This window comes from Centroberyx affinis, unplaced genomic scaffold, assembly GCF_046629955.1.
Source record: "Centroberyx affinis isolate AG114_WGS23_722 - 3 ecotype Tasmania unplaced genomic scaffold, CSIRO-AGI_Caff_v1 ptg002953l_1, whole genome shotgun sequence".
Taxonomy (NCBI): Eukaryota; Metazoa; Chordata; class Actinopteri; order Beryciformes; family Berycidae; genus Centroberyx; species Centroberyx affinis.
Window position 1 is genome coordinate 322,483 of NW_027281068.1, and position 12,690 is coordinate 335,172.

The window sequence follows — 12,690 nt, forward strand, 5'->3', positions numbered from 1 at the left end:
ACAATTTAATTGTCATTCGTATTGTGTTTTTCATGAACAAGTATTGATCTGTTGTTGTTACTTAAATGTAATGTAAGCACATAACCAGAAGACAATGGGAAAAAAATACTTTCATTCATTGCTTTTAAATATTGAAACATCATTGTTTATTCTTACTGAATGGGACAAATTGGCTGAGACAAAAAGTGGATAGAACAAAATGTTTTAAGTTGTCAGAGCAAGTGAGCGATGAAGAGGTGTTTCAGAGCTTCAGAAGAAGAGGGTGATTATGGCTGAGGACACTAGCAGGAGGATGAAACTGGGACCAATATGCACGGCAGTGTTACACAAATCGCCCTCGCAGCAAGACATGGCACCTGCACACACAATGCTGCTCTGACAGCCCTTAGAGACCACATCATAACCTGCAAGACATGATGGGAAAACTCTTAAACACCTAGGATTCAAGGAGACGCCAACATGTTGTTTAGTATAGCACTGGATCAACTTGGAATCTGCCTGATGTCAATACATTAAATGTAATAGTTAAAGATGCCATCCAAGGCCAATGTACTGCTTTGTTGCCGTATCTTTGATATGGTAAACATTAAGTATATAAGTGCTGCTGGTGTGGAGTAACAACTTACCCTCTACTTTGAGGGAGAAACAGCGGTTGAAGATGACAGAACACGATTTGGTGTCTGTGCAGGAACGAGGTTCAGCGGCTGTACATGTGTAGCATCTTAATCCACAAGCTACACAGAGATACAGAACACTGTCACACACCAGTTGAGGATTTGCCACACCACACCACTGAATGCCAGGTCATCCGACAGCCAGATGGACTCAGCTCTCATGTTACATGGTTATACAAGGAATTTTAAACCACTAAAACATTTCTTTTCTGAGCTGTAATGCTTCACTGTTGGCTCATAGCACATCATAAACCGGTTCTTACCTGTAGACAGAGTCAGGAACAGAACGGCCAGGGCGCCACACAGCTGCATCGTGCCGGGAAGAGACGGCTAATGAAGCCTTGAGGTAGAGAGAGACGAACGACAGTGAGGATGTGTGGTCTCTAAAATCCTTCCTCTTTCAGTGCAACTTCTCAGTCTGTTTGAATAACTTTGGATCGATTTGCATTTCCTCACAAAGCCTCTTCCCAAGTGACCTGAATAACGCTGGCCCTAAAATGACCTCATTGTCCCTCAGCCAGCCCATAGACTAACACTTTATGAAATAAAGGCAAGATGTAGATGTTAGATGTGGAAATCATATATGGTAAACCAACTCACAGTTTATTCTTTTCAGTTGCCCTGGTGTTGCACTTCTCCTTTTATCTGTCTGAGATTATGTTCATTCTGTTTCTCAGGAAGAATGATGAATGAAGGACTTTTACTTTCCTCTGCTGTCATCAGATTCTCCAAATACTTTAAATAAATCAGCCATTTATTACTCACTCGGTTAATCAGTGAACTGAGGTGCCTTTGTTTTTGTTTTTTTTCACTTCTGTTGGACAAATCGTAGACAGCATGGAATAATAATAACATGTTGAAAAAGATAATTTGGCGGATGGAGGCACTGAAATAGCCTGTGGCAAAACTTTAACACAAAAGAACATCTTCTTTCTGACTCAGTGTGTCACTTCTCTGTCCTGGGTCAATCTAACCAGTTGAGAACATGAGGAAGCATAAAACATGGAAGGAGTTTATGTTGTGAAATATATACCACCAATTTAGCATAGTGCAAATATCAGGTTAGATATAACAGATATAACTCCGACATAAAATCATAAAATAAAGCAGTCTAGGGGTCTTCCACAATCAAATTTCTTAATCAAAGACAAAAGGATTTTTTGCATTTTCCCTTTTTAGACTGCAATCATCTGAAGTGGTTACACAACTAAGTTCATTTTTTAAACACAGAGAACAGGGCTTTGGATTTTATACATTTTGGTATATGAATAATTTCCTTAACAGTAATAAATGATTGACAAAGTCTTGTTGTCATCTAACATCACAGTGAAGACTAGCCTACATTGTCTCTCTTAACAGGGCAAGGGAAAATATTTTGGTCTCAAACCAATCATGCATGTGTAGAAGATTTGTAGAAGATTTTGGAATAAATAGGATCCCGAATTTCCCCAAGGGGATTAATAAAGTGATATCTTAAAGGCTGTTCACCTACTAATCTCCAGTCTGCCCCGGGCCCCCTCTTCCTCCCTCACCTGGGACTAATCCCCACACCTACTGGTCTGCCACAGTCCCATCCTTCCCACATCCATTGTGCCGGCCACCACTCTTTCGCACTTTAAGACTCTTATATTATTTATTATAACTGCTGGACATTTGATATCTGCTACAGGGTCACTGCCACTGTCAGGCATTGTCACTGCTGTGTACTCTACTGTCTGTGCCACATGGCCACTGCTTGTCTATCATGTTTTGTCTTATATGTCCTGTTTGTTGTGTCCTTTTACTATGCCTGCTTCAGGAATTGCCCCTCGGGGATAAATAACGTTTTTTGAATTGAATTGAATTGAAAAGTACTTTTTTGTCACAAAAAATATGTATATTGCTCCAAACCATCCCACAAGAAATGTAATGTATTTCTCTACTGCTAGTCTACTGCTTAAGATAATTATTTGAAAAGAGACTTGTTAATTCATGAAGTTGTCAGCTATTTTACAGGTATAGTTGACATTTTTGCTGTTTTTTAGAGGCCTAGAGTCAAAAACAACTTGGCATTCTTCAAAAAGAAAGTTCATAAATATTACACAAGTAATTGATTAAACTGTGATTAAATGTCAATAATAATGATATTGGAGGAACACTGCTGACCTTCAATAAATCCACTCTTTACCCAGACACTTGGCCTACTTAACAAACATAACGGAAAAGGAAAAATAAGATACCTGCCAGTTCTCACACAGTGTTTCTTCCTGAGGAAATTACATCATACAGTGCAGGTCAGATGATTTTGTGCTTTTGGAACAAACCATTTCTTACTGAGAGGAGGTTGTTGAAGGAGAAACAATGATTTCTTTACACTAGGCCTACATAAAATGTGTTATTTCACACCAAATGTTTGGTGGATAGGCAATATATACCTGCTGATCATTTTATTTCATTATTTCATGTTCATGAAAGGAATTTTTTTTTTTACTAATTAGAATGTTGTGATTAAAATCAGATAAGAAAAAAACAGAGTTGTTGGTACCCAACTTATTTTTTATAGATGGTAGTTGCTATGATACATAATGATGGTATTTGCTCAGACATGATCGTGTATGAAAATAAAAAAAAGCATTACATTTTTTTTTTTTTTTTAAACAAACTAGTTGACTTCTTAGGGATTGTGTTTCAAAACATCAAAACCAAATGACAAACAACACACAAAAGTTATCGTGCGTTAAACCACAGACCGTTAAAAATAAATTAAAACACCAAACATGGAAAGTCTTTCAGTCGTAGAACGGATAAAACCGGAAATAAATCGTTTCGCCTTCAAACTAAAAGCCTAAAATTGTAACGGGTAGATTAGGTTACATTTTAGCGATGTCCGGGAAATTTGCCTTTTTCAAAGGTAGCAGCCATATCCAAATTGCCTGGAATACATTCATCACACTTTGAATAACTCAAAAAGCATTGCAATCTCATCAATAAGGGTTTAATTTGTAACAGGAAATCCTCTCTTTTTTTTCTGGTTGTCTTGACGCCGGCCACGTCATTTACGCGCCTGTGTGATCTCAGCACATGCGCCGCTATGTTTTGAAAAGCCGGGATTTCATGCTCCGGGCTTCTTTCACTGGCGTTTCATTTGTATTTCTGCACAGTTTACATGTATTTATTCATGATGCACCAGGTGTAAGGATCAGACTAAAGCTGCGAGCATGCCGAAGTCGCTGAAGAAGTCCTGCAGCGCTCAGACCTCGATCAGCAGGTACTTCAGCACTGCCTCTAACACCCAGACTGGGATTAACCAACGTCCTGCTGGGCACCAGCTTTCTAGAGGCAAGGTGAGGCGTGCTTGCACATTACATTACACACACACACACACACACACACACACACACACACACACACACACACACACACAAACACACTTGTTCAGAAAGCTACTTTTTGAAACAGTGCTGTTGTCTTCTTTTGTCCTGCAGCAGAAGCTTTCCTCTGATGATGGTTTTGGATTGCCAGGCAAACGAGCCAAGCTGTCCCACCAAGGACAGGAGGGGAAGGACATGGACTGTGAGGTCATATCCTGTCAGAGCACCAAAGGTGTGTGCTGTGTGTGATGAAAGGAACTGTTCACCCCAAAATGACATCTGTCTAACCCCATGTCAGTCAAAACTCCAAGCCCCCGTAGTTCCATCTCCAGTAGTTCCAGTTTTGTAGCCCGCTGTTCCACTGTGGCTCCCAAAATCCAATATTTACCTTATTATCACCCTACAGCAGCAAGCAGAGTCACATTTTATGCTTTTTTTGGAGGTGTAAAAATGGACGTGTTGACTTCAATAGTTTGGGAGAGAAGGCTGACATGGAACTACAGGGGCTAACTTGCCGTGTGTTTCTATCCTATGAACTTCACTGGAGTTTTGACTGACGTTGGGGTGAGAAGATACTGAGTGAATTTTAATTTAGGGGTGGAATATTCCTTTTAGCCTCTGGGCTTGCACTATGGAGTATTGGGTTTGCACCTAATACACTTGATATATAAAGTGGTTGCTTTTGAACGGGGGAAAATAAGATTTGCTCTGGCCAGTTCTGCTCGCTTCAAAGAACCCAGGCTGCTACATTGCATATTCACGGCAACAAAATACTCCAGGACAGCACTCAATTAATTAATTAATCAATTTATATTTACTGCCGTGCGCATATTCACAGCAAGGCAATATTTAGCACTTTTAAAGCAATATGCAGTTGGGATATTCCTCTGTGGGTTAGTTTACCTTGCCAATCACAATTTCGAGTGCATCGCTGTATTTCTTCTCTGTCCAGAGACCAAGCCATCGCTTCGAGGAGTGGGCGGCCTCTGCTCCTCCACCTTGCAGCGGCTGAAGGGCTTCACCTGCGGGGCTGAGCCCGCTGCCAGAGACAGTGAGACCGAGAGGGAAGTGAAGGAGGCCGGTGTTGCTGGCAGTAAAACCTGTGACCAAGGGAGCAGTGGATGGCTTTCTCATGATGTTAAAGAACAGCACAACAGTAACAAGAGACGTAACCGGAAAGAAGAGGAGTGTGATGATGAAGAGGAAGAGGTCAAAGAAAAAGGGGGCTCGCTGCTGGCTGCTACAAAACAGGTACTGACTGTCCTTGCACAAGACACTGAATCCTTACCAGCTCCAGGGGCACTGTAGTGTAGCTGACCCTGACCTCTGACCTCTAAAAAGACAGTTTCCCTATGGGATCAATGACGCGTCACACACACATCACAATGATCATCAGCCACATCAAAGTGTTCCCCCTCCTACATAACACTGAATGTCAATTTCAGCTGGTTGATGTACTGTGTCTCCTTTTTCTTTGATCCATTTCCAGGGACTCTGCCTGACTCAGTTTGCCAAGCCAGGAGGAGGAGGAGGAGGAGGAGGAGGAGGAGGAGGAGGAGGAGGAGGAGGAGGAGGAGGAGGAGGAGGAGGAGGGGGAGGAGGGGGAGGAGGGGAGGAGGGGGGGGGAAGGGGTGCAGAGCCGAGTCCTCCTTCTGACTCTAGCGCCCCCTGCAGGCGCTCTAAGAGTGTGTACACTCCCCTGGAACAGCAGGTCATCCAGCTCAAACAGCAACATAAAGATGCATTACTGGCTGTGGAGTGTGGATACAAGTACAGGTTCTTTGGAGAGGATGCAGAGGTGGGTGCTGCTGACAAGCGTTTGTGTTAGTCTTGTCAGGGAGTAAATGAAAGGAATGTCATTCCAAAACACTATGTATCCATTTTGGGAACATTTTATTACATTAAATTCATGTCAACATTTTAAAAGCATGCATGATTTTGCGTATATTTTTTTTCAAATGGTGGATATCTCATCTTCTGAAAGCACACATTAATTAAAAAATTCAAATTTAATTCACAAAACAATGTTTTTTTAATGCTTTCTTAGGGGAGGCTAAGCAAAAAAATTGTAGACGAACACGGATCTCTCCTCCATGGATTAATGTTACTATACTTTTTACTACATAGTTTTGATGTTGTTTGGAGTTGAATGAAAGTGAATGGTGTCTAGAGGTATAATAATAATAATAATTATAAGGGAAATAAGTCACATGAAAATTGTTTCTATGATAAGAACATGTGAAAAGAAGGCACACTGGAAAATGAGCTTAACATTCACTGTGGGCTAAATTGGCCTTTAAGGCAGCATAGGTTGCATCAGAACATCAGCAGCAGTCCCATTTGCCTATCTGTGTGTTGTGTGTGTGTGTGTGTGTGAGCAGATAGCTGCGAAGGAGCTGAATATTGTCTGTCATCTGGACCACAACTTCATGACATGCAGCATCCCCACGCACCGGCTGTTTGTTCACGTCAGACGGCTGGTGTCCCATGGACACAAGGTATAACATTTATCTTGCACATTGTTCATATTTAATATACTATTCAGAATCACAAGTGCTGCTGTTGTGTAGCTTCTTGTCGACTTGGTATAGTTTCTTACCTCTAAATTGTTGTCCTTGTTTCATTTCTAGGTTGGTGTGGTTAAGCAGACAGAGACATCTGCGATCAAGGCCTCAGGGGCCAATAAGAACGCTCTGTTCACTCGCCAGCTCAGCGCTCTCTACACCAAGTCTACTCTAATTGGAGAGGGTATCCTTAGTGTGTGTGTGTGTGTGTGTGTGTGTGTGTGTGTGTCTCCAGACAGCAGTGCACACTTTTGTATCTGTGTATCTCTAAAGCCTCAATTAGTGTCCTTAACAGCTTGTTGAGATGTGAACCCGGTGTGTAGTTTGGGGCAGGTGGAGGAGGGGGGCTGTGATGACGTGGTGGCGGACGCTCCTGACAGCTACCTGCTGTGTGTCAGTGAGAACTGGGACAAACTGGGGAAGCAGCTCACCATGGGGCTGGTGGTGAGTAGGATCAACTCTGATGTATAACAACTTAGGATGCATTTCAGAAAACTTGTAATCCAAACAGATCCATAGACTTTTGGGGTATTGTTAATAAGAGTTTTCAGTTTTATGATGTTTGCAATATACATGAGGTGCAGTGTTGAACATACTGTTGTGTATTCTGTTGCAGTACGACATTGTGGTCAAGCCCCAGGTCAAAAGCAATGTGCTGCTTGGACCACTGATAAATGTTCAGGGTCCATGATATCTAGTGTATATCATACAACAAGTTCTGCACACTCCCACAGCACATTCATGGCAATGATGTATAGACTTAATTAGCTGCTCATCAACTGCCATAGTCTCTTCTATGGAGAATAAAATAATGTTAGGCTGCTTGGCTTGCTAGTTAACATCAGTTGCCTCTTGTTTTGCTATATATTGTTATCATTATTATTTGTCTTGGTGTCAGGAAACAGAATTATGTCATTGCGCTTTTTGCATCGTAACATACTGTATATTCTCACCTTTCCACTTGTTTGAGTGCAGTATTTCTCAAAGTATCAGCAGCTATAAAGCCTTGTTTACACTCTTAGTGTCTTACTCTTATTGATGTCCTTATTTACAAAATTCTAATTATAAATAATTACTACTTTATTGCTTTGGAGCGTAGCTACAATTCTAAAACCAACTTTGCACTGAATCTGTAATTGTTTGTCATCAGCAGGTTTGAAACCAAAGTGTCTCCCATTGACAGACAATGATCCGTTTTTAGGAAAAATACACTGTTGAGTGTTTATTTTCCATTATTCAATGCAAATGTATTTTTTCAGAGTAAAACAATAATAAATCCTTGAAAAGGAAACCAAAATGCCCTTAAAAATCATTTCAAGGCAGCAAAAAATGCCCCCTGAAGAAAAAGTAAATTTCTTACCCTGGTATGTGCATGTGTTTTTTCATCTATTTGTCTGCATGCATTTTATGCACGTGTTTGTGTGTGCAGGCAGTTCAGCCCAGCACAGGAGACGTGCTATTTGACTGTTTCCCTGATGGTCAGTCTCGTTCTGAGCTGGAGGGGCGTATCCTAAAGGTCAACCCAGTGGAGATCCTGGTGCCCTCTGACCTCTCCGATCACACACACAGACTTCTGCAGAGCATCACCAACACCAGGTAATCTGCTGTCAGGGTGGAAGAGTGACACAAGGTGCAGTGGCGCTTCTGCTGTCAATGACTGACACTAACACTAGGGGGCAGGTTGCACCCATTTATTACAGTATGTTCTCAGTGAAGTTAGGAACCAGGCTGCTTTTTAGAAAGTGTGTTTGCAAGTGTGTGTCTGTTTTTTGTGTTTAGTCCATCTCATTCTGAGGGATTGTGTTTCGATTTCCCCAGACAGGCAGACAGGTGTTTTGTCTAAATGCAGACAGGCTGAGGAAATCGATGCAGACTCATGGAGGGGTTGGGCGATAATGGCCCTCAACAGCCAGGGCTTAGTTACTATTAATGTTGTGAGACTAACTGTCTCCTAAACCAAGATTTTTGTATTTCTTTTCCTAAGAGAGGTGATTGATGATGATAGAGGGGTGATAGATGATGTGTAGGGTTAAATTCATGAGTAATACTTGTGATACATGTTATAAAGGCGTTGAGTTGGCCAGGAGCCCTGTTACTGAAAAGGTTTCTGCATACAGGCTCCTGTATGCACCCAGAGAGTAAAATGTGTCAAACCGCAAGTCTTTTGTCCAACGGCTGACTCATGACAAGGGGAGTGACAATGGTGTTGAGTTGACCTGAGGTTATGATCTATTCCAGAAACCTGTTGCCTCCCATCGCGCCGCCATTCGCCGTCTCTGTGCTGACAGTCTGCACCCAGCATGTTCACACCAGTAGGGATGGGTTCCTCTGCCTGTGATTGCATTATGCTGTGAAAATGAAACGAGGGAGTGGGTGGGAGCGGAGTGGATTGGATTAGAAGGGGATGGTTGGATGAATGGATGAATGGAGGGATGCCTGCCACCTTCTGCCTCTTTTGTCACCTTGACTCCTTACTCCATGATAGTGAACATTTTTCATTATTCACCTTCTTTATTTCACAGGGTATTTTCTTCCCTTTCTTTTTCACCTTTTGTCAGTTTAATTTCTACCCTGGAAAATTTGATTCATTCGTATTCACCCCCACCCTGCCTCTCTCTTTCTCTTTCTCTCCTCCCTTTTTTCAGCCATCGGTGTTTAGTCATTATGGTGGAGATGGGCCTTTAAAGGCCAGTCCAATTATTCTGTTTGAACAGCACTGCTCTCTAGCATTGTGCCCATCTGAGACCAGACTCTTCTCAATTTGGAGCCTGTATCATACAAATACAGGGCAGGTGTGTCTGTCCAGCCCAGACAGAATATTTATGACTTTTATATTCACACACAACACCTAGCTGTGCTATTGTAAATCACTAATAACAATCTCCAAGGATTTTTGTGGGGTGTTTTTTTTTCTCCATCATGATTTTTTCTCCATCTCTGTCTCTGGGGGAGGGGGCTGGCGAGACGGGCCCCCTGGCAACAGGGTGTATGTGTGTCTGTGGAGCAGCAGGTAATGAGTCCCTGGGAGGTTGGTAGTAGCTAGGTACAGTATTAGTTGCTTTACTCATCCACAGCCTGGAGCCATGAGTCAGGACCTGAGCAGTGGAGGGGATTAGAGAGACGTAAAGCTCACTGGATGACACTCTCAAGTCTCCGCGCAAATGTTCTCTTTTTCTTGCTATTTCAAAGATTTTAAGTCGATCACTGACACTTATGAAAGTTAATATTACATCTGGGATACATGGTAAGACAGCAGTCATGTATCAGGCTAGAGAGATACACACACACACATACACACTCACACTGTCCTATAGACTGCAGACCAACACTTCAGACTTTAACGTTAAATTGCTATTGATCTGTAAGACTTGAATATTTTGTGTGTGCGTGTGTGTGTATGTAGGCCTGTTGTTTTAAATGGCCGCTGTCAGAGCTTTGTATTCACCCTACAGCATTAGATATTAATCAAGTGCTGTAATCTCTCTCATACATTAACCTCTGACCCCCAGGTCCCAACGTCTCTGACCCTGACCCAACCTTTTGCCACTGCTGGCTTTGATCGATTATCACCATCACATTGCTTAGGGCAAAAAACAAACAAAAAAAAACCTCACTCTGGATCTCAAAGAAGTGGTGCTTCACTTCACACATACAGGAATATCTGCCACATCCTTCCTAGTGTAAAGCACCCACCCACTACAACTGCAGTGACAGGCTGTGTGTTTGAGCTTGAATTGTGCCTGAAAATCTGAGCCGAACTAAAACGCCTGGAAGATTTTCATACAAACCTGACCCGTTCCTCAGCTGTGTAGCGTCTTGTGAACCCAAACCTGACTGAAACTCCCCAAACCCTGGCTGAAAATATCAGGTCCTGCCGGGGTTGTGCATAAATGTCATACTACACCCCTCTGTCCCTGGATGAATATCAGCAGTTGTCACTGTTCTTCTATACCTCATAATATGGTTGAATCGACTGGTTCAATGATTAATGTTTGTAGTCGCTCTGCTGGCTCAATATGTGGTCTATTGATCACTTTTATAAGATCTCTGTTCCCAAACCCACCAAAGGCTGGAGTGAAAGATGAAACTCTTTTACATGTAGTATGTGTGTGTGTGTGTTTAGGAAACAGAAGAAAGGAAAGGCTTCAGCACTCCGTCCAGAGCCACGTGTTTGCCTTGGTTGCCCTGGCAACAACAGAGCGGACAAAGCAACAGAGTCCTTGAAATCAGCAGCGTCGAACAAGTGAATGGAATGATAGGGAGATGCAATTGAGCAATAGGGAGATGCAGGGAATCTGTGTTTGTGTGTGACAGAGGACTGTGTGTCGATCCATGGCATCCGATTCATTTCGAATAAAAGAACGTCCGAAACACCCGGTACCTCTGGGACGAATGTTTCTCATGGGAACGATGAATGTGTGATGATCAGATCTTGTGTTGAGGATTCACTCCATGTCTCAGTGCTGATAGTCACAAGCACCTCTGTCCTCTTCAATCAGTGCTTTCATGTTATTCCTTCTTCTAACCCTCCCAGTGTGCAGGCTGATGACCGAGTGCGTGTTGAGAAGAGGGACAGCGCTCAGTTTGAGTTTGCTTCTGCAATGAACACAGCCACCGAGTTTTACTGCCACACCCAGGACACAGGTGTGTGTGTGTGTATGTGTGTGTGTGTGTGTGTTGACATTTTTCATTTACTCAGGTAGTCTCATTTGGATCAAAATCCTTTTTTCAAAAAAGACCTAAGACAACAAAAGAAACATTCATAAAATTGACAAAGAAAATACACAAGACATTTCAGTCGTACGTTCCAGCAGTCAAACAGTCAGCAATATAAATGATTAAATGAAACATTATAAAGACAGAGTGGGCTGTTGTCCATAAGTTTGGGTTAGAGTTATAAACCCATAATTTAATTGAAAAGTAATTTTTGTCTGGACTGGGTCTGTGTGGAGGAAGATGGGTGGTGGTGTTTATTTATGTATACATACGTATATACGTATATTTTGTGTGTGTGTGTGTGGAGGGGGTGATCAATAAAGCCATTTGACTATGACAGAGTGGGGGGCCTGTGACTCATAGCTGTTTGTTTCTGTGAATGTGTGGTGTGTGTGTGTGTGTGTCCCAGGCTCTCGCTCTCTGTCCAGTGTGGCGTCATTGGAGAGCCCAGTGATCTGCTGCCTGGGACCGCTCATCCAGTACCTCCGAGAATTCAACCTGGAAAGAGTTCTGATGAGTGACAGGTGCACACACACACACACACACACACACACACACACACAAAACCATCATCATCCAGGGTTTCCACTGGAATATTTTAGAATTCAGAGAGGCGTATTCAAGATTTATCAAAATCAGAGATTTTAATAATTTTCCTGAGGAAGTCAGGGAATATCAGGGAATTTTACAAAAGAGTCACTTTACAGGAACATGCAAGCATGTATTTTACAACTTATTTCACACATTTATTGCTTTAGGTAGTGGATTTCTGTTGTTTCTCCACAACAAGCCCAAATATAGGGGATCCCAGACTGTTTAGCCCTTTACAGCTTTTCTGAGGTGAAAACAACATTAACAAACCAGGAGGGAAGAACATTTTTCAGTCCTGGAAGTGTTTGACTTAAGTCATGGAAAAGTCATAGAATTTTACATCAGGGCCACAGTGGAAACATCACATTCCCACAAGTACATTGACCACTTATCGCTGTTTTGAGCGTGCAGTGATGATGACTGTGTGCTTCCTGTAGCTCCTTCCAGCATCTGTCCTGTGAGTCGGAGGGTATGATCCTCAGCGCCACCACCCTCAGGAACCTGGAAATCCTCACCAACCAGGTAAACCCACATCTCATCTTCCCCCACAGCTTCCTTCCACAGAGTCATCGTCTGGACAGAGGCAAGTGATCCAGCATGAGGGTTTACACTGCATCATACTGTATAAACGCTTGGTGTGAACTCATTACTAAACTGAAATACCTATGCTTTATTATTTGCCCGCGTTGTGTTTTTCCGATTAATTGTTCAGCTTTAGTGCAAATTCAGCTTTTGTAATCACGTGGGCTTGAATCAGGTCGAGGGCAGCTGCTGAACCAAAGTGCCTGTCAGTGA

At 42.4% G+C, this 12,690-nt stretch overlaps 2 protein-coding genes across 5 annotated transcripts in view; one reads left to right on the forward strand and one right to left on the reverse strand.

Annotated features, from left to right (window-relative positions):
• Positions 1-32: 32 nt before the first annotated feature.
• Positions 33-2,923, reverse strand: LOC139658721 (lymphocyte antigen 6S-like). 4 transcript variants are annotated; one of them, XM_071536872.1, is made up of 5 exons: positions 2,820-2,867; positions 1,275-1,409; positions 938-1,014; positions 627-734; positions 33-404 (listed from the first exon to the last, which is right to left on the reverse strand). In XM_071536872.1, exons 3-5 carry the CDS (start codon positions 984-986, stop codon positions 250-252), a joined length of 312 nt encoding a protein of 103 aa, XP_071392973.1. In that variant the 5' UTR covers positions 987-1,014; positions 1,275-1,409; positions 2,820-2,867; the 3' UTR covers positions 33-249. The 4 variants fall into 4 exon arrangements, with proteins under 4 accessions (XP_071392973.1, XP_071392974.1, XP_071392975.1 ...); XM_071536873.1 differs by lacking the exon at positions 2,820-2,867 and adding an exon at positions 2,207-2,217; XM_071536874.1 differs by lacking the exon at positions 1,275-1,409 and having other exon boundaries at positions 2,820-2,872.
• A 906-nt stretch (positions 2,924-3,829) lies between these two features.
• Positions 3,830-12,690, forward strand: part of msh3 (mutS homolog 3 (E. coli)) — a 42,871-nt gene continuing 34,010 nt past the window's right edge. The window contains exons 1-11 of the mRNA XM_071536854.1: positions 3,830-3,997; positions 4,139-4,256; positions 4,977-5,275; positions 5,514-5,822; positions 6,406-6,522; positions 6,655-6,772; positions 6,893-7,032; positions 8,018-8,184; positions 11,123-11,232; positions 11,714-11,828; positions 12,333-12,417. Coding sequence (XP_071392955.1) covers positions 3,872-3,997; positions 4,139-4,256; positions 4,977-5,275; positions 5,514-5,822; positions 6,406-6,522; positions 6,655-6,772; positions 6,893-7,032; positions 8,018-8,184; positions 11,123-11,232; positions 11,714-11,828; positions 12,333-12,417 — 1,704 coding nt within the window. The 5' untranslated portion in view covers positions 3,830-3,871. The remainder of the gene's footprint in view (positions 3,998-4,138; positions 4,257-4,976; positions 5,276-5,513; positions 5,823-6,405; positions 6,523-6,654; positions 6,773-6,892; positions 7,033-8,017; positions 8,185-11,122; positions 11,233-11,713; positions 11,829-12,332; positions 12,418-12,690) is intronic.

What these genes read in the sequence shown, in the direction of transcription:
- LOC139658721 (XM_071536874.1), bottom strand. Translation starts at nt 986, where the DNA reads ATGCAGCTGTGTGGCGCCCTGGCCGTTCTGTTCCTGACTCTGTCTACA. An exon ending in GTTCCTGACTCTGTCTACAG is followed by an intron (nt 735 to 937) that starts GTAAGAACCGGT and finishes ATCTCTGTGTAG; the next exon opens with CTTGTGGATTAAGATGCTAC. An exon ending in TTTCTCCCTCAAAGTAGAGG is followed by an intron (nt 405 to 626) that starts GTAAGTTGTTAC and finishes CATGTCTTGCAG; the next exon opens with GTTATGATGTGGTCTCTAAG.